Source organism: Diabrotica virgifera, chromosome 6, assembly GCF_917563875.1.
Source record: "Diabrotica virgifera virgifera chromosome 6, PGI_DIABVI_V3a".
NCBI classification, from domain to species: Eukaryota; Metazoa; Arthropoda; class Insecta; order Coleoptera; family Chrysomelidae; genus Diabrotica; species Diabrotica virgifera.
In genome coordinates this window covers 110,569,113-110,590,411 of record NC_065448.1, presented here as the reverse complement: position 1 = coordinate 110,590,411, position 21,299 = coordinate 110,569,113, and the positions used below count along the sequence as shown (strand labels likewise).

The 21,299-nt window shown below is 31.5% G+C and overlaps 1 protein-coding gene across 1 annotated transcript in view; it reads right to left on the bottom strand.

The window, feature by feature from the left end:
- Positions 1–21,299, bottom strand: part of LOC126885948 (proton-coupled amino acid transporter 1-like) — a 575,934-nt gene that overhangs the window by 150,852 nt on the left and 403,783 nt on the right. The window contains exon 2 of the mRNA XM_050652772.1: positions 17,942–18,034. Within this exon, the coding sequence (XP_050508729.1) occupies positions 17,942–18,034 (93 nt within the window). The remainder of the gene's footprint in view (positions 1–17,941; positions 18,035–21,299) is intronic.

Here is a 21,299-nt window from a genome sequence, read left to right as displayed (position 1 = left end):
TTTAGGTGGGTACAAAAGATATTTTCAAGAAAGTATCCAAATCATACAAGGGGATCATTGTTTAAAAAATTAAAAAGGGGCCATTTTTGCAAAAAAAAATACTTTTTTAACTGCTGAGGTAATTCCCTTATTAATGAAGGTCTATGGGATTCTTTTCTGCAAAGTTGAAGGGTAAATCTTTCACATAAGACTTAATAAATTAAATTTGACTCCCTATTTATTTAAATAATTGTATATCAAACTTTAAAAACAAATTTGCAAACAATTATTTTTAGCTTTTTAAATAAGCACTATAAAATATCTTATTTTACAGAGTAAGTTGCGCTATATTATTAGTATTAAGCAAAAAAAATTGGTCGAAAAATATTTAATATTTTATGAGATATTGAATTTGTTTATTAAATGTTACTATATTTTAAATTGCAAAAACGCGGTTGTTGCCAAAGAAATATTCACGTGCTTAAGATCTCATTATTTTTATTTATACTTTCGATAAATGTATTGATAAATTCAAATTTCAATTAAACTCCCCCCTAAAAGGCATTTGAAACTTATTCAAATTTGTTTATAATTTGTTTTTTTAATAACGTCGCGAGGATTAAGTATTTTGAAATGTCATTTCGATAATTGAGTTCCTGGGAATTTTTTACTAATTAACAAAATTTTTGTCGTTTTTTCTTCTTCTTTCTTTTTCTTGGAGTTACATTACTAAGGGCCCTTTTAGGATTAAATTTTATTAAGAATGTCGAATCTCTAAGTTGTAGATTCTAGACCTAAAAATATTAAGATTTAACTAAAATCTCTTAAATAAAATATGGCTACTTACTGAGTTACAGGGTGTTTTATTTAAAAATTTAAAAATTTTGTTACCAAGTACTTTAAAAACTATTTGACGTATCCTTATCATACTTGTTAGAAAGTGTGGCTATTATACACCCTACTAAATTGTGATTAATAAACGTTTCTAGCTAGTGCCAGAGGCGTACAACAGGGGATAGTGAATGATTGACCTTTCCCAAATTCTACGCCACTGAGTGAATTACTATTTTAGCGAAATTTTTCGATTCTCCAATACTTTGTATGTAAATAACTTTATTGGTATTGATAAAGTCATCAGTTTGAGAGATATTGGAAGTTTAAAATGAATGAATGAATTAATCAAAATAACTATGCCATTTCATTTTTAACGTCCAATATCTCGAAAACTAATGACTTAATCGTTACCAGTAAAGAGTATATTATTTACATAGAAAGTATTGGAGAATCGAAAAATTTCGCTAAAATAGTAATTCCCTCAGTGGCGTAGAATTTGGGAAGGGTCAACCATTAACTATCCCCGGTCGTACGCCTCTGGTAGTAGCTAGAAACTTTTATTTATAACAATTTAGTAGACTGTATAGTATCCACATTTTCTGCCAAGTATGATAAGGATACGTCAAATAGTTTGAAAGTACTTGGTAAAAATAATTTTTAAATTTTTAAATAAAACACCCTGTAACTCAGTAAGTAGCCACATTTTATTTAAGTGATTTTAGACCAATCTTAATATTTTTAGGTCTAGAATCTACAACTTAGAGATTCGACATTTTTAATGAAACTTAACCCTAAAAGGGCCCGTAGTAATATAACTCCAAGAAAAAAAAAAATAAGAGGAAAAAAAGACAAAAAAATTTGTTAACTAGTGAAAAATTCCCAGAAACCCAATTATCGAAACGGCATTTCAAAATATTTAATCCCCGCGACGTTATTAAAAAAACAAATTATAAACAAATTTGAATAATTTTCAAATGCCATTTTAGGGGGAAGTTTAATTGAAATTTGAATTTATCAGTACATTTATCGAAAAAATACATAAAAAAAATAATACTAATACAGGTGAATATTTCTTTGGTAACAACCGCGTTTTTGCAATTGAAAATAGAGTAACATTTAATAAACAAATTCAATATCTCAAAAAATATTAAATATTTTTGGACCAATTTTTTTTTATTAATACTGATAACATAGCGCAACTTCTCCTGTAAATAAAGATATTTTATAGTGCTTATTTAAAACGCTAAAAATAATTTTTTGCAAATTTAAGGGGTCAAATTTAACTTAATAAGTCTTATGTTAAAGACTTACCATTTCACTTTGCAGAAAACAATCCTATAGACCTTCATTAGTAATTGAATGACCTCAGCAATTAAAAAAGAAATTTTTTTGCAAAAATGACCCCTTTTTAATTATTTAAACAAGGATCCCCTTGTATGATTTGGATACTTTCTTAAAAATATCTTTTGTACCCACCTAAACTTTGATATAAAATGTGTTTCAACCTGTACGAATTTACATTTTGATTTACATGTAGTGTAATTTTATTTTACTAGACTATAGGTATAAAGTGTTAAAAAGGCGAAACACTGTCCTGAATGATAAAAATCAAACTGTGGACTGGACTGGGCTATAACTAATTTTAATTAAGGAGCGGATGAAAAGAAAATTTTTTTCAGAGATATCGCTAAACTCTATTGATGGAGATAATACTTAAATGCGAAAACCGTTACTAATAGTCCATAATTACTAATAAATTAGTAGAGAAATATAAATTTAGTAGTAAAGCATGAAGGTTGGCTTAAAATAAAGGCCGATATAAAAGTGACTACGGTTTTTTTATATTTGATATCAATTTTCTTTAATTTTAATCTTTCATACTACACCTACTATCTCATATATCATGATCCCATGGTTTTTTTCTGTTTTATCTTTCTTAAATTCCAATATTTCTAAAATTAAATTTAAATAGGATTCCGAACCACAAAGCATGTTTAATTTCAGCTCCGATATATTCGCAATTTTGTACGAGTATTTTCACCATAGTAAATTAACAAAAGTGATATACCTGTGCAATAAAGTTAGTGTTATAAGAAGACCTAAAAACGTGAGTAGAAGAACATTAATTAGATTGAAATAATATATTTATTTTAGAAATCTATCTACATAAAATCTTCATATCAACACTACACCGGACTGGTTTTTTATTAACAACAATTAAAATCAGGGCCGTACTTGAATATGATTAAAATTAAAATAAATACTTCAAGTAAAATTAAATGAAGAATAATACCTTATCAACAATGGAAACTCGTACCACTTCTCAAAACACTCCAATGTACTCTACTGTTGCATCTCAACAAACTACTCCAAAATTTCCAATGAAAGAACAAGCCATCATCTTCAGTTCAATTAATGGCACAAAATTGCAAGATTATCTATGGCAACTAGGACCACTCGTCCAACCAAAAAATATTATTTATTCATCAAGAATCTCTAATAACCGATTATGCGTTTATCTTTCAAGTAAAGCTGTAGTTGATGACTTTCTAAATAAAACAGGATCCATAAAAATAAATAATGAAGTACTTCTAGCACGTAGATTAGTCACTCTATCGGAACGTCTCCTCTTATCTAATGTTTGTCCAACAATACCATATGAAATATTGAGTAATCTTCTCCAGAACCTAGGCTTGAAATTGATGTCATCAATAACATGTTTGAGAATTGGAGCTACAAATCCTGAATATAGCCACATACTCAGCTTTAGGCGTCAAGTATACATAGAGCCCCTAGATAATATAACCATACCTGATTTTATCATGGTTAATCATAATAATGTTAGCTACAAAATATTTTTGTCCAGTGACCAATCGCTTTGTTTCAAATGCAAACAAAATGGCAATCTTGCCTCACAATGCTCATCAGAAAGCTCTTCCCTAATCAATTCTAATATGCCAAATACTATTCCAACTTCTAACCCACCTCAAAATATCACTTTGCAGATTCCCACAACAGATAACCAAGCAAATAATTCATCAAGTCCACTTCTTCCAATAAATTCTATGGATGTGTGAAATATGACCCTTTCAACAACAGAAACATTAACATCAACCAAAAGACATTTATCAGAAACCCCATCTGCAACAGAAGAACTAGCATCTAACACATTTAACGAAGCATGTAATAAAAGTAGACCTATATCCAAAAAAATAAGGGCCGACAACAATTCTGAACCCGAAAAAAACATAATACCATCCATTAAAGACTCACCCCAAGAACAACAGATACAATTGGACCAGAAATTATAAAAAATTCACACAGTAACTAAAGAAAGAATAGAAACCGAAGAAGCTGCTAAAAGATTTATCAATAAACATTCAAAATTATAGCTTATTTCCTGACCGTGAATTTTTAAATAGTTGGTTTTTCATTCCTGGGTTTTGCGGTCTGTTATAAATAAAACACTTGATTTTGCTTAGACGTTTCGGCTACTTGCCATTTTCAATAAGCACTTTTAATTAAACATTACACTGTTAACAAACATATTTTATATACATTACACGTAATATTTTTAAAAATTTTAAAAAATGCACATCGTGTTTCTTTAAGATGTTATGAGAGAATGCCAGGCATGGGCATATGGTAAAAGCACTTCAGAACGGTTTTGGGTGGTGGTCGTAAAATCAAAACGATTATACACAGGAGATCAAATTACATAATATACGAAAGAAATAAATTTGGATATAAATCTAATGTTTAACCTTCAATAATAGGAGAAAGATATTTTGCAATTATGATCTCAGTATGTAGCTCGAAATATGAATACTGAGATGTGTATTTTTGTGGTTTGTTTCATAATCTTTTCAACCAAGGTTATTTTTAAAAATAGTCTATATGGCCACATCTCAAATACTTTGCTGTAATTACGTATATCCTTGTTTTAGCGTCCAAGCCTCTGTTCCATATAAAATACAAAAAAAATACACATCTCAGTATTTATATTTCGAGCTACATACTGAGAACATAATTGCAAAATATCTTTCTCCTATTTTTTAACGTTAAACATTAGATTTACATATTTCCAAATTTATTTCTTTCGTATATTATGTAATTTGATCTCCTGTGTATAATCGTTTTGGTTTTACGACCACCACCCAAAACCGTTCTGAAGTGCTTTTACCATATGCCCATGCCTGGCATTCTCTTATAACATCTTAGAGAAACACGATGTGCATTTTTTTAAATTTTTTAAAATATTACGTGTAATGTATATAAAATATGTTTGTTAACAGTGTAATGTTTAATTAAAAGTGCTTATTGAAAATGGCAAGTAGCCGAAACGTCTAAGCAAAATCAAGTGTTTTATTTATAACAGACCGCAAACCCAGGAATGAAAAACCAACTATTCAAAATTATATGTCTTAAATTACGATGAATTTCGGGATTTACTAAATGAGACATACGGCGCTAAAGATGTCTATAATATTGTTAAGGGTTATACACCAGATTTAACATTACTTATTAAAATGCTTGCAGACACCCATCCTCATTGTACTGACTCAAAATTAAAAAATCGAATCACACGACTACGCAAAAAGCTAGAAAAACTATTACAACATGAACCATCTGAACCCGATAGTGATTCACGTGCTTTAACTAAACAATAAATCACTTTCAGTAGTATATTACAATGAAATTTAAATGGGTATTACACCCATTTAACCATGTTACAGCTTCTTATCTCAGAATATGCACCAGATTTTATTTCGTTACAAGAAACTCACTTCAAAAATAACTCAACACACAACCTGAAAGGTTACACCGGATTTTGCACCAATCGACCCAATCAGAACTATACCAGTGGAGGAGTAGCTCTATATATAAAGTCAAATATACCTGTTCAAAATATGAACCTCACAACTAATATCGAAGCAGTTGCTGTAACAGTACTGGCCCCTCTAAAGTTTAATATTTGTAACATTTATGTTCCACCAGACAAGACTCTAACTAAACCCGAACTACTTAATCTTCTCCAACAAATTCCTTTCCCTCGAATAATCACGGGAGATTTTAATTGCCATAATATTAAATCGGGATCAAATAAAACAACAACGAGGGGAAATATGTTAGAAAACGTTTTTAACACTATGAACTTATGCCTAATTAACGACGGCTCGCCAACAAGATTCAATATATGGCTACGGGAACTTCTTCCTCCATTGATCTCTTCATATGTGAACCCTCATTGCTCACGCAACTTGACTGGACAGCACTAAATGCCGGCATTTCAACAGCTACTTAAGCTTTTGCTTAGCTAAGCATGTGTCAAAAGTTAAAGAGAAGCATAAGGCGGGTGCCGTATTTTCATCAATTCCTTAACTAAACTGATGCTCAACTGTAAAGTTAATTGGTTTGGTACCTCTAAATACGTCAAAATGCCAGAACTAACTGTTTTGAGGTAAAAACTACTATTGTTGACATTTAATTTTATCTTATCATGTGTATCAATGTCATTTACTTCACTTAATTTTGTGTACATGGTACATGTGTTGTTAGTTTATTGTCTATAATTTCTCTGGTTATATTTTTATTGTTATTTTGCATAAGCAATAGATCCGTCTTTGTAATTTTGTTTATTGGATATATTCCTTAAAATGTTAAATTGGAATGTAAGTTTAATTTTGTAAAATAAATATACCAAGCATTGTAGAAATAAATAATTTTCAAGTGATTACACCTTCCAAAAGGAGTAAGAATTTTAATAATCGTTAATAATCCAAGAATAACGTTATTACGTAAAAGTTGGCTTTCAATAGTAATTGCACAAGAGCTCTAAAATCATCGAATTTTTCCCGAGTGACACTTTGACAGTTTTAATTTCACGACCCGAAGGGGAGTGAAATTATGTCAAAGTGTCACGAGGGCAAAAATTCGATAATAATTTTAGAGATCGAGTGCAATTTGTTGAGATTATTTCATGAACAAAACTGTTCAAAACCAAAATTTTATTGTAATTTGTTTATGTACAAATTATTACAGTTAAACACACAGTGGTTATAAATATTTGACGGTTGAAAGTCATCACTTTTATAATTTTTAAAACATTAATTGTCATTAATGTCACTGAATGTATTTTTCGTAGCAACGAAGGGCATATGACGTAATGTACTTGACGACGGGATATTATTAAAAATTATCGGGTATAATATCACAAGAGAGTGAGAATAAATTGAAAATAATGCGACAGTTTTTCGAAAATTTGTTGTCTAGACCAGCGTTTCTCAACCTCATAACCTTTGCGACCCAATCTTCCATAATTATTTTCACCGCGCCCCCCCTCGTTCAATAATTTTGACAAAAAACACTAAAATCTTACTTTTTAGTATTGATTGCTCTTTATGATTATAACTCCTATTCAGTGATCATGTATATTTTATTTTTTATTTTGTCAGAATTTTATTTTGCTTTTTTTTTGGCATGGGCTGTCGTTACTCAGCCAGTCACAACAAGTATATTTCAAAATCTACATACATTTCAAAAATATAAAACAAAACAAAAATAAGAAAGATAAGGAAACGTTACCGTAAAGGTGGTTGTTAATATTACAATTATTATATTCAGGAGTTAAGGTAGGAATAAGACAGGGTCACTTGCTTCTTCTCGTCTAGGGACCCTTCAAGACATTTCGTTTAGACATAACTAGAGTAGGTCGCGGATAGGAGGTAAATACATATGGGATAAAACAAAGGTAAATAATCATTTGTGGATAATGCTTAAAGGTTGATTTTACTTTTACAAATAAATTCCATTAAACAGTCATATATTGTTTTCCTATTTAGAGAAAGTAGGTAACATAAATTATAAGGTGGAAATATATTATATTTTAATAAATTTTCAATTAGTTTATTAGTTTGTTGAGTATACTTTGAGCACTCAAAAAATATATGATTTAAGTCTCCCTCTTTTTGACAGTATAAACATAGATTTGAAGATAAAATGTTAATTTTCGCCAAATGAAAAGGATAACAGGCGTGCCCAAATTTTATTCTAATAATGGAAGTAATATATCTGCGGGGAACGGAATAATTTTTAAACCAGTACTCAGTAGGCACTTTAGGTTGAATCATCGCGTATTGAGAGGAACTATGTTTGCTAGATTCGTTCCATGTACGTCTCCATTGTTGGTTAACTTCATTTTTAACAATTGCACATATATCTGGATTAGAAGGTTTATGTCCGGTTAACGATCCATGTGTGATGGCTTTTTTTGCTAATAAATCAACATGTTCATTACAGGTGATACCTATGTGTGCTTTAACCCATAGGAAATGCACTTCTCTTCGTTTTTTATAGATTTCATAAAGTATTTTTTTAATTTGGAAGATATAGTTGTTTAAATTATGACTTGGAAATATTATTGTCTGAATAGCTGTCAGTACGGAAAGTGAGTCAGAAACAATTACTGTAGACTTATTTTCTGTATTCATAAAATATAATAAAGCTTCATAAATTGCAATTGCTTCAGCGTTGAATATTGAGAAAGCATTATTTATTTTATACATTTTTTCCGTATTGTTTGATGGGACATAAAAGGCACATCCAGTGCCAAACGTTGACTTCGACGCATCTGTGTAGATAATTATAGACTCCGAAAAACGTCCAAGATACTTCTTAATATGTTATGACTGATAGCTGTATTTTCATGACAACTTGGCTTAATTACTTTTACCAAATGTAATAATGAAGGAAAATCTTCAAAGTCTAAGATTTCGTCTGGATTTGAAGTAACATCAAAGTTTGACATACTGCGAAAAGCTTCACAAAGTGGAGGTGAATTCTTGTGTTTCCAATATTTATTCGTCAGATCAGCTTCATTCAATTTGCTTATTTTTAAATGAAGGGAACGATCTTTATGTTGTAATTTCATAATAAATTTTTTACTTAGATATTCTCTTCTATATTTCAGTGGCATCTCTAAAGCTTTGACATGTAACGCATTAATTGGAGTTGATTTCATAGCACCTAAACAAATCCTCAGAACTGTATTTTGTGTTACGTCGATTCTGCTTAGGGCCCGATCAGATGCAGAGCCATAGAGTACACAACCATAATCTATGATTGATCGTATATAAGCTTTGTAGAAAAGTAATGATGTTTCAACATCTGCTCCCCACCACGTTTTTGAAATTGCTTTTAAAAAATTTATTCCTTGATTACATTTGTTTAGCATAAACTCAATATGTGATTTCCATGTTAGTTTTCGGTCAAGTATCATCCCCAAATATTTGATAGAAGTTTGGAAACTATACTCATGATTGCTTAATTGTAATTTATCAATATTTGGTAAGTTGTGTCATGTGAAAATGCAAACACTAGATTTGTTTGTGGAAATTTCAAATCCATTTTGTTGGAACCAATTGTTTGACAAGTTGTTCATTTTATCTAATGTTTGTATACAATTATCATATTTTTTTGAAAACGAGTATACAAGAAAATCGTCAGCATATTGTATAATCTTCAAAGTGCAGTTTTCAATTTGGCTATTATGTAGATCAGCAGTGTACAAATTAAACAACAAAGGGCTCAATACTGATCCTTGGGGCAGCCCCAAGTTATTGTATCGTGGACCTATCAGACTACTGTTATGTGCTCTGAGATATATCTTTCTACATGAGTAAAAATTATATATTGTTCCTGCTAGTTGGGCTGGTAATTGGAAATTTTTGACTAATTTTTCAACTAAAATATCTAGACAGACTCTATCATATGCACCCTCTATGTCCATACATATTGCAGGTAAATAATTGTTGTCTGTAAATGTGTTTTGTATATCTACCACTAATGTTGAAAGGGCGTCTAAAGTACTTCTTCTTTTTCTGTACCCAAATTGAAGGTTGGGAAGTAATTTCTTTTTTTCTAACCACCATTCCAATCTCTGTTTTATCATTCGTTCGACTGTTTTAAGAAGGCATGACATAAGAGATATAGGTCTATATGATTGTGCCACGTTGAGATTTTTACCTGGTTTCAGTATTGGTATTATAATGACATCTTGAAATTGAGGAATTAAACTCCCATTTTTGACCATCTCATTGAATATTTCCAACAGCAAGAGTTTAGCTATTTTTGGAAGGTGTTGTATCATGGGATATTTAATATTATCCAAATCTGGACTTGTGTTATTCCGATTTTTAAGAGCATATTCATATTCTGTAATGTTGAACGGTTCTAGCAAAAAATGGTTTTGTTCATTTGAAGCATAGCTGTAGCTTTTTAGTAATTGGACTGATGGAGGAGCAACTTGATCAAAAATTTCGTCGACTAATGTATCATTAAGACATGTTCGATTAGTAATTGGTTTTCTGTTGATTTTTCTAGCTTGATTCCATAATGCTGAGGAAGGAGTGTTTTTGTTTAAGTTTGAGACAAAGTTTTTCCAACTTTCTTTAGCTATTTCCTTTAATTTTTTTTTTACTTTTAGCCATGCTCTCTTGGCATTTTAAGTAATTTTCAAAGTTACGGTTTTGCTTATAATTTGAAAGTGCTTCTTTTCTTTCCTTGATAATGTTATCACAATTTGTATTCCACCACGGCGGAGAATTTCTGATTTTGTTTTTATAAGCTTTATATTGTGGAATTGATAGTTGAGCTGCATAATTTATACAATCAATTAAAAAATTATATTTGTCCGACGTATTTTCCATTTGGTAATAGTTATTGAAAAATTGCTCTGCTGAAATTTCGTACATGGACCAATTAGCCTTTCTTGTATTCCATTTACTTTTAGGAATAATTTCTTCAGGTAAATGAATGTCGGTAATTTCCATATAGATCATAAAATGATTCGATCCCAAGGTGTCTGTATGTATAGACCAATTAATTTTATTGACTAGATCAGCTGTAACGAAAGTAACATCAATAGCTGATTTATTTTGATCTGGTTTAGTTAAAATGGTAGGTTCTCCATTATTAATTACTGTAAAATTTAAGTCATCTGCAGTTTTAATAAGTTGTATTCCAGTTGCATCATTATAATTAGATCCCCAAATCGTATTATGCGCATTGAAATCTCCACCTATAACTACTGAACCAGTGACCTGTGAAAATATATTTGCCCAATCACATACTGTACTTTTACATTAGGAGGTTTGTATATAGATAATATATTGAGTTCAATATTTTTAAATTTTGTTTTGATGCCACAAACTTCAATATCAGAATTAAAGTTATAATTTAGTTTTAGTTCACTGAAGGTTACTGTGTTACGGATAAGAATCGCAACGCCACCAAACCGGTCTTCCTTCCTATCTCTTCTTATTAGGTTATAACCATTAAAACTGTAATGAGAATCTTTTTTAAACCATGTTTCGCTAATTAGTAAAATATCAATTTGTTTATTGTTTACGTATTGCATTAAACTGTTTTTGTTTGACATAATAGATCTAGCATTCCATTGACCAATTTTTAAAATATCTTGTACAGCCATTAGAAGCTATTATTGTTTACAGTACTTAAAACCTGTTCTAATTCATTAATTATAGCCTTATCGTCTAACGTTTTTATATCTTCAATTGAACGAATATGTTCCAAGAGGTTCATTATAAAATTTGTTATAGTTTTTGTCAAGTGATTTTTATTTTCAACTTTGTTATAATTGGGTTTATGTGGATTAGCCGGTAAAGGCTGGGCAGGTCCAAATGTAAAGGGAAAGATAGGTTTATGAATAGGAGATTGTATGATAGGAGAGTTTGGTTTCCTTTTCTTTCCTACAGATGCATCTGAATTATTGTTCAATTGAGAAGATATTAGAGGGCGCGCTTTATTGGTCTGTGGGCCTAGCTGAGTGGAGACAGATTTTTTATTAATTTTTGGAAGCGAAGGAAATTCTTGTTCATTATTTTCAAGCAAAGAAAAGTAATTTTGACTCATAACACCAGAAAATGATTGTTCACACAAATGTTTTGCCTCTAAAAAAGTAGTCTTTTGTTCGATCATTATACTTTTAATCTTTTTTGTTTTTCATAAAAGGGACACTTTTTTGATATTGTGACATGCTCATTACTTTTACAATGTATACAATTCATAGTTTTATCGCAAGTATGATCAGTAGTCTTAGTTTGCCCACATTGAATACAACATTCCTGGGAACTTTTACATTGCTTTGACACATGACCAAATTTCAAACATCGATAGCATTGAACGACCCTACCAATAAATTGTTCTACCGGAAAATAAACTCTATTAAAACCTATATAGTTGGGTAGAATATTACCCTCAAAGGTGACAACTATAGTTTTTTTATCTACGTATTCAATTGTTTCCTCTTTTTGGATTCTACGCTTTGTTCTATAAATATTTAAAACTTTGGAAGTAGATTCAATGTTTTCCATGAGATAATTAATGTCAAATTGGGTGTCTACATCCCTTATAAGCCCTTTAACTTCCAACAAGTGATTTGGAATGTAAGCTCTTAAATTTTGAGCGTCTAATAATTTATTTTTGACAAGATTATTAGCTTCTAAACGTGATGACAGCAAAACTTTTATACGATTACGGCCAATGCTTTTTATCTCTTTAATATGTGTAAGTTTCAGGGTCTTAAATAGTAGGTGACCTATCGCCATAGGGTGCAATCTAGAAAGACCAGTTTCATTCCCAATTTTTTCAATATAAACCCAAATATTATCTAAATTGTACTTATCTGAGATCAAGTTGAAATATTTAATATCCTTTTGTTTTTCTATCGGCAAAGTAGCACTGGGTTCAAAACTATTATTTTCCATTAAACTATCTTCACTATTCACTATGTCTTTCGTCTGAGAGGACGTCCCTAATGAACTTTGTTCCCCCATAATGGGGGAACCAATTTAATTTGTTTATTTAAAAATTCACTGGACTATAAAATTATATCTTTATCGAGTATTAAATTTTTAACGAGTTTTTAATAATTCAACAAAAATTGATGAATCCGGTTCTCTTTGTAAACGATAGCCTGCGATCGATTCGAAGGTACGAATAAGACTGATTTTGCTTTGATTTTAGTAAATTTGTTAATAATGTTGGTGTATTTTTTTATATGCTCACGCCCCCCCCCCATTATTAAAAGCGCGCGCCCCTAGGGGGGCGCGCCCCACAGGTTGAGAATCGGTGGTCTAGACAATAGACACGAGAGCCCGCAGAGCTCGACTTGTGCTATTGCACAATGACAACAAATTTGAGTAAAAATTAAGCCTTATTTTCTTATTTATTCTTACTGTCGTGTGATATTCGTAAGATTGTTTTGTAATACGTATATTATGGATATTTTCTTAAATGTGACAGTTGTCAAAACTAGGAACTGGTTGCCATTAAACAGAAACAATCTACTTAAAAAAATTCTATCGGTAATTTTCTAGAGTAGATAATTCTCAGTATAATTTTAATCTGATTGGACAGAATTAAACACGTGATCAAATATCTTACTATACGATGGGAAGTTAAAATCATTAAAAAATAATCAGTTTAATTTTTATTTCTGTAGCTTTCTATTGGTCAGAATCTCCTATGAATGAAATAATAAAAATAACTATAATTGTTAATCTGTAGAAATAACGTCAAAAAACAAAACAAATTTTAAGCAACCGCTTAAGCCCACTCCCGCGCGAGCTTAAAATTATTTGGTTTAAGCCTACGCTTAAACCTCAAATTGATGTGGAAATACAGGCATCTAAGTTTAAGCTCAGGCTTAAAGTAAGCTTTGTAAGTGCGGTTGAAAATACCGGTCCTAAAAGATTTATACAGTGATAAGCGCGCTAATAACCGGCAAAATAGCGCAAAAGATAGAAAACATATTACATTGCGGAATAAAAAGAGATGAAACTAGTGGAGATGGAAATGATCGTTATGTTATAAACGTATAAATTAACATTACATTACATAGTTTCCCACCTTTAGACGTATCAGAGGAGTATGACAACTGTCACTGTGACAGTAGAATTTTATAAAATGCTCCCGTCACAGATATCTAAAGGTGGGAAACTATGTCATATAATGTTAATTTATACGTTTATAACGATCATTTCCACCTTTACTAGTTTGATCTCTTTTTGTTTGGCAATGTATTATGATTTCCATCTTTTGCGCTATTTTGCCGGTTATTAGCGCGCTCATCACTGTATAGTATAGTAGTGAGCACTTCCCGATCTTAAGGTGATACAGTAGCGATCAACAGATAGCCAAAACGCGTTCCAAGATTGCGGCTGTAATTTTGAATATTTTTTCGAGATATTTGGCACACGTATTCGTAATATAATAAAGAATGTCGGTACAGAGCCCAATTTGAAAAATATATTAATATGTGGAAATTACACTGTAATTAAATACAATATTAAAAAACGAGCCTGTACCTCCATTAAGAAGAACAAAAAAAATACAATTTCTTCAAATAAACTTTTTTATCCGATGCCTAGATTTTGTGTCATTTTGGAACTACTAATGAAATAAAAAATTTTAGTAGTTCCAAAATGACACAAAATCTAGGCATCGGATAAAAAAGTTTATTTGAAGAAAGTGTATTTTTTTGTTCTTCCTAATGGCGGTACAGGCTCGTTTTTTAATATTGTATTTAATTACAGAGTAATTTCCACATATAATATAATTTTCAAATTGGGCTCTCTACCGCCATTCTTTATTATATTACGAATACGTGTGCCAAATATCTCGAAAAAATATTCAAAATTACAGCCGCAATCTTGGAACGCGTTTTCGCTACCTGTTGATCGCTACTGTTTCCTCTTAATAAAGGATACCGTAAATTTAAACACAAATACAATACCAACTCAAAAATGAAAACTAAAAAAGGCAAATTGGATTGAATTTGAGAAAATTGTATCAAACAGAAGGATCAGATTAAAATTTCAGACTCCATTGATGACACACTTAGGAGCTTCAATCAGCTTTTACTGGATGCAGCTGATATAGCGATAGGAAAATCTCTACTTAAAAAAAACGCAAACCAGTTCCCTGGTGGAATTCACAATGTGAGGCCGCTCTTAAATTAAGTAAAACAATTTGGAACCGCTACAAAAAATACAAAAACATTGATTTATTAACAGAGTACAAAAAACATAGAGCTGAAGTGTGAAGAATAATTAAAAAAAGCAAACAAGAATCGTGGCAGAAATACATGTCTAGCATAAACAGTAGTGCAAATATATCACCAGTTTGGAAAAAAGTTAAAAAAAATAACAGGGCAGCATACCTACCAACAAATTGTGAGCCTACAAAAAGAAAAAACGCTACTAACTGAGCCACAAGATATAGTAAATCAACTAGCTGATACCTATCAAAAATTCTCATCCAACCAAAATCACAGTAACGAGTTCCTAACATACAAATAAGAGGAGGAGACATACCTATTACAATTTCCGACAAATTTAACGCTATTAATATACCTCTTAGTTATGGGGAGTTTGAAGATACACATAATAGCATAAAAGACACTTCACCAGGTCCAGATGACATACCAATATAATAATTCATAAAAAACTTCCCATAGCAGCAAAAAAGTTCCTGCTCCAAATTTTCAATATTATTTGATCACAAAAATCATTCCTGAAAATCTGGAAAAATGCCATTGTTATTCCTATATTATTAAAGCAAATAAAGATAAAATACACCCAGAATCATATCTTCCTATATCATTAACATGTTTAAACTTAATGGAAAAAATAGTCAACAAAAGATTAATGTGGAACCTGGAACGCAATGATCAACTTATTATCGAAAAAGCTGGCTTTAGACCAGGCAGATCTACAAACGACAACATTATTGATCTAGAAAACGCTATTCACGAAGCTTTTAAAAATAACCATCACCGGAGGGGCCGCAGACGTTCGGATACAATTAGCGTCTCTTTGCAAAGACAATGACGTCGACTTTGCAAAGTAACAAGACACTTTCTTAACACACACACTACACATAACACTAGGTACCTAACTGCTAAAAATTCACCGTACCTACCATGCCAATGGCAATTAGTTGTCGAGGCATTAGCTAAATAAAAAAAAATAACCAAAAATGTATTGCGATTTACTTTGACATAACTAAAACATTTGATACAGTATGGAAACACCGTATATTAAACATTCTAAACAAGTTGGGATATCAAGGAAATATTTTAGGCTACATAAACAATTTTTTAACTCGAAGAAGATTTCAAGTCCGAGCGAATGGTGCTATATCCTTTCTTAGAAAACGACAAAACGAAATCCCACAAGGATCAGTCATCAGCCCTACTCTATTTTTAATAGTAATAAACGATATAATAAAAATCATTGCGAAACCTAAAGAAAAATGCATCAGATACTACTTGTCAATATGTTTTAAACTCATGTTTAATGATCAAAATCTGTTAAGCCGTTCAGAAGTTATAGAGTTCCAAAGTATAATCGTTGATATAATCCATTTAACCATTTTCACCCAAATTGTTTATGTAGTTGTAGTGGTTACGACGCTAAATTGATAGGGAAATCCGAGTTCATTTACCGCCCATCCCAATTTTTTTCTTTCAATCTATTTCGAATAGAAAAAAATCTCGTATACATTCGATGGACACTAGATCATTTGAGAAATAATGCCATGAACGCGACCATCTATAACGCTTAAAGTGGAATCCAGAAACATTACAATCAACTTCATACATTTAGTTTATAAATAACTTGAAAAACTCCTGATACAAGAATAAAAAACCGCTAATTAGACGAGAGGAAAACGGCGGGTTCGTTAGAAAAAATAGTCCCATGGGATTTTTTTGCATAATCACATTCGTGATACACCCCAGAATAAGGTTGAAGAAGTCGCCCACGCGAAAATTGGTCCAAATTTTTTAACAAGTTTTTTTTAACCAAATTGCAAAAAAATCCCTATTTTTGGTCCGGACAAATTTTTTTAGGTTTGTTGGACCATTTTTCACAAAAAAGGTCTCTTATAATTTTTCTGTGAAGTTGATCGTTTTCGAGTTATAAGCAATTTAAAATTTGAAAAACGAGAGAATGGCCGTTTTTAAGACTTAATAACTCTGTTGTTAAAAATTATTATTATGAAAGTCAGAAAGTGACTAAATCAAAGTATAAAGCCCCCCTACATGATCCTGAAGAAATTTGTGTCATTAATTTATTACTAAGCTGTTATTTTTAATTATTAACAATGAGCGGTAAATGTGAGTGTGAGTAAGATGCACCATTAGACTGTCGGAATGGCATCTCTCTCGCACACACCATTGACGGTAGCCTAATACGTGCATGGCGCTTAATACCATTACTTAAAAATAACAGCTTAGTAATAAAATAATGGCAAAAAATTCTTCAGGATCTTGTAGGGAAAGCTTTAAACTTTGATTTAGGCACTTTCTGATTTTCATAATAATAACTTTTAACCGAGTTATTAAGCCTTAAAAATCGCAATTTTTCGTTTTTTTTTTCAATTTTAAATTGCTTATAACTCGAAAACGATCGACTTTAGGGAAAAACTATATGAATTTTTTGTCCAGAATGGTCCAAAAAACCCCAAAAAAATTTGTCCTGGCCGAAAATATTGATTTTTGCAATTTGATTAAAAAAAATTGTTAAAAGAAATTGGGCCATTTTTCACGTGGGCGACTTCTTGAATCTTATTCTGGGATGTCTCACGAATGTGATTATGCAAAAAAATCTCATGGGAATATTTTTTCCAACGCACCCGCCGTTTTCGCCTTGTCTAAAATGCCGTAAAAATGAGTGGCGCATACAATATTCCAGCTACAAAGGAGCTGATATGAGTATTAGGTACGTGGCGCAAAAACGTATTTTCATTTTGGTGAAAAATAAAATTCTAGTTTTATTTTAAAAGATGTTTCCATAATATTTGCTTAATTTGAAGTAGAACGCGCAACAAAAGAGCCTCAAGATACAAACTCTATCAAAATTACTCTTTTATGTGTTTTACGTCAATTTTTAGAATTTTATTTTTGACCAAAATGAAAATACATTTTCGCGCCACGTACCTAATACTCATATCAGCTCTTTTTAGCTGGAATATTGTATGCGCCACTCATTTTTACAGCGTTTAGCGGTTTTTTATTCTTTTATATATTATGTACTTTACTTACCTTGCACAACTCGTTTTTGATCCATACCAAGGAGCATTATTGCTCTCTACGTCATATTGGTTTGGTTGGTTTTGACTGTGATGTAATTCCATTCTGAAAAAAAAAACGGTAAAAAGGTCAGTATTTATCTTCATTTATTTTTATTATTATAAAAAATTATTCCGTGGAATTAATTCACTGAAATAACAGCTTAAACTACTCTAAGCTCTGACTTTTAACAAGCTGATCCAAAAAAATCGAGGATCCTATTACTTTCCTAATAGTTTGTATTAGAAATAGAAAATGATTAGTTGATTAAACATCAAACTTGATTAAATAACAGTGATTATGTTTTGTAATTAGGTACTAGTTTGTAAGTTTAAGTAGTATTAGTAACATAATATTATAAGTAGCGCAGAAAACGTGGAAAATATAAAATATAAGTGACTGAATTATGAGAATGTTGCTTCAACTTCAATATAAATTGAATACAACCAAAAGAATACCCTCAAAGCTACCTAGACTATAATAATTTACGATATGAAAATACAATACTTTTTTATGTATCTCGGATGATGAGAAACAACGGCAGAGAAAAAATCAAAAAACAAATAGTTCTTGCCAATAAGTGTTACTATAAGCTGAGAAGACAAATGGCTTAAAATACGGCCATGCCAATTACACTGATCATCCAATAAATATATTGGCCACCTATACTACTATATTTTTATGCAAGGAACTGGGGATTACTAGGTTATTTTGCCCCAAGAGCTATCATGAAGCTGTATTATAATGCCAGTCAAAATCCGGGGTGGATGATGGGAAATGGGCTATTGTGATGTAGCAGACCAAACACAGTGTAGAAAGCGAGCGAATGGAATAAAAATATAGGAAACCCTTAAAATTGATACGTGGAATGCTGGAAACCAGAAAACTGGAAGTGGTAAAGCATGAAATAATTAAATCGTATGTAATTGTGACTCTATTATATCAGAAACTCACTGAACTGATAATGGTAGGGGAGCAAAGTATGCTAAATATGCAGTCACTCGAGCGTTATGGGGACCTATTGGGTTGTGAAGAGTAGGTCCTAAAACCAAAAAAAGTTAAGTAAAATTTTCCATTTTAGTGTGCGCTTGCCATTTTTTAATTTAATTTTCCATTTCCAATAATCGTTTTTTCCGATTATAACGCCATCTCTCCATAATTCGAAAAAAAGTTACTTATTTTTACGTAAGGAATCTAAATCTGCAATAAAAAATGGGGGCTTCTATTTAAGATTTTAAAGTAACCCCTCACCCCACCTCCTTGGGGGGTCGTGTTTCGTGCCATTCGATAGTTTTTTTAAAAGTATTGAATAAGTGTATTTTACAGTTTTTCGATCTTATGTTCATTTCGCGAAATATCGCGGGATTCGTATTTAAAATATTAAATTTACCCCCCACCCCTCTCCGTGGGAAGTCGTGTTTGATATCATTCGATAGATTTTTAAAATATATTGAACATATATTTTTTAGTTTTTCGATCTGTCATTTATTTCGCGAAATATTCGCTTTTTTCTTGTGAAACTTTGGGACTCGCCCATTTCCTTACGCCCGGCTCAAATCGTCAGATTTTTGAAATATTTTTTCTTTTGCATGTACTTAACTTACCTTATCTTAATCTGACAATTTCGAGTTTTTCTAAGGAGAGATTTTTTTTCGGTCCCCCCTTAACGAACTGCCCTGCATTAAGAGCCAATATATGGTAGAGGTACACCTGCAGGGTACCAGGTTTCTCCCATATGCTAATCTAACGCACTCGAGTAACTGCAAAAATCCCCGCTTGGGCTCCCCTACCACAAGGAACATTTTACTTCCAATAACCGACATAACAGCTACTTTTTAGAAAATAATAACCCATCTAGAAAAGGTGAAAGGTAATCAGCGATAGAAGTTTAAACATTGTCAGCCGTATAGTCAGTATGAGGGAGAGGAAGGTTAGAAAGCGATTCATTGGATGTTTTATTTAATTGGAAGGGAAGAAAGTTAGTTAAGTTAGTGCTGTTGTTTACAAAGGATGTATTCCAGTTTATCTATCGATATGAAGATCCGATGTTTTCCGAGTATTTTCATGGGTGATGTGCACGGAAGTTTTTATTAAAAACTCATTATATTGCGAAGTTAGAAGTTTATGCTGACGTAAGTAAAGGACGTGGCAGTATTTAATATGAGATCGGAGAGAGCTTTTCCCGCCAATAAATGGAAGATAGAGGGGTTGATATTGAATATTAAAATGTTTTAGTTGCGAAAATGTTTGCGATTGGGTATAACTTGGAAATTAATTGTTATCTTTTAAGTGCCTTTTAAATGATTTTAACTTTATCCGTGAAAAATGAGTATAAGCAGATACCCTATGAGCAATGCGTAGAGCATAACGGAATTTTTTTGAGGAGAAAATGGTATTAACTGCTTAAATTTAATCGAAAATGAGATAGTTATGAATATATATAGCATTGTGATGGCTGAATTATAGGTGGGCTAGCTTTTTTGAGACTAACATTGGATAGATGTGGTAAGCTTCTGGCGGATGGTAAATTGTGGAGTTGAGGTAGAGATGTGAACTGGGGTTGTTTAGTGTTGATAGAGTTACAATAGTTACAATAGTTTGTAATAGTCTGAAACGGTTGGTTCGACGTAGTGCTATTCTGGGTACCAAAATCACAACCGCTGTGGGTTAGAAAGTTATTTAGTGTATATAGAATATACATACTCGAGAATTGCTTGAGAGTAGGTTACTTACTCCTGACCTGAACTATTAATATTTATTGTCACAAACTAATAATCTTAAAACTACTAATTAAATACTCTTTAATAATTATCAGTTCGGCAGAAAACAATAATTACCGATAAGGAAACCAAGATACGATAGCTCTCATTGAATGCTAACTTCTGAGCATAACTAGTGTATTTAACTTTGTCATTGTCAAAATAACGATAGTTTTAAACTGTAATTATATAATTCAATAATTAAAAAAACAAGGGTACACAAAAATAGTAGAAAAATATGAGTGCTGCAACATGAAAAAGTCTTAATACAGAGAAAGGTAAAACAAAGATATTTAAAACAGCCAAATTTAGCGCAAAGATTGTAATTATATATATCCCAAACGAAAATAATAAAATACTAGTTTACCAAAAGGTTGTCGAAAAGCAATTCTTCTTCTTTGGACGCGAAGGTCTTCGTAGCGAAGGTTGGCGATGAATTCTGCAAAGTCTTCTCTATTTTGGGCTTTTCTTATTAGACTTTGAAAGTCTAATCCTGTCCATCCTTTGATGTTGCGCAGCCAGGTCATTTTTCGTTTACCCGGGCTGCGTCTTCCTTCTATTTTTCCTTCTAT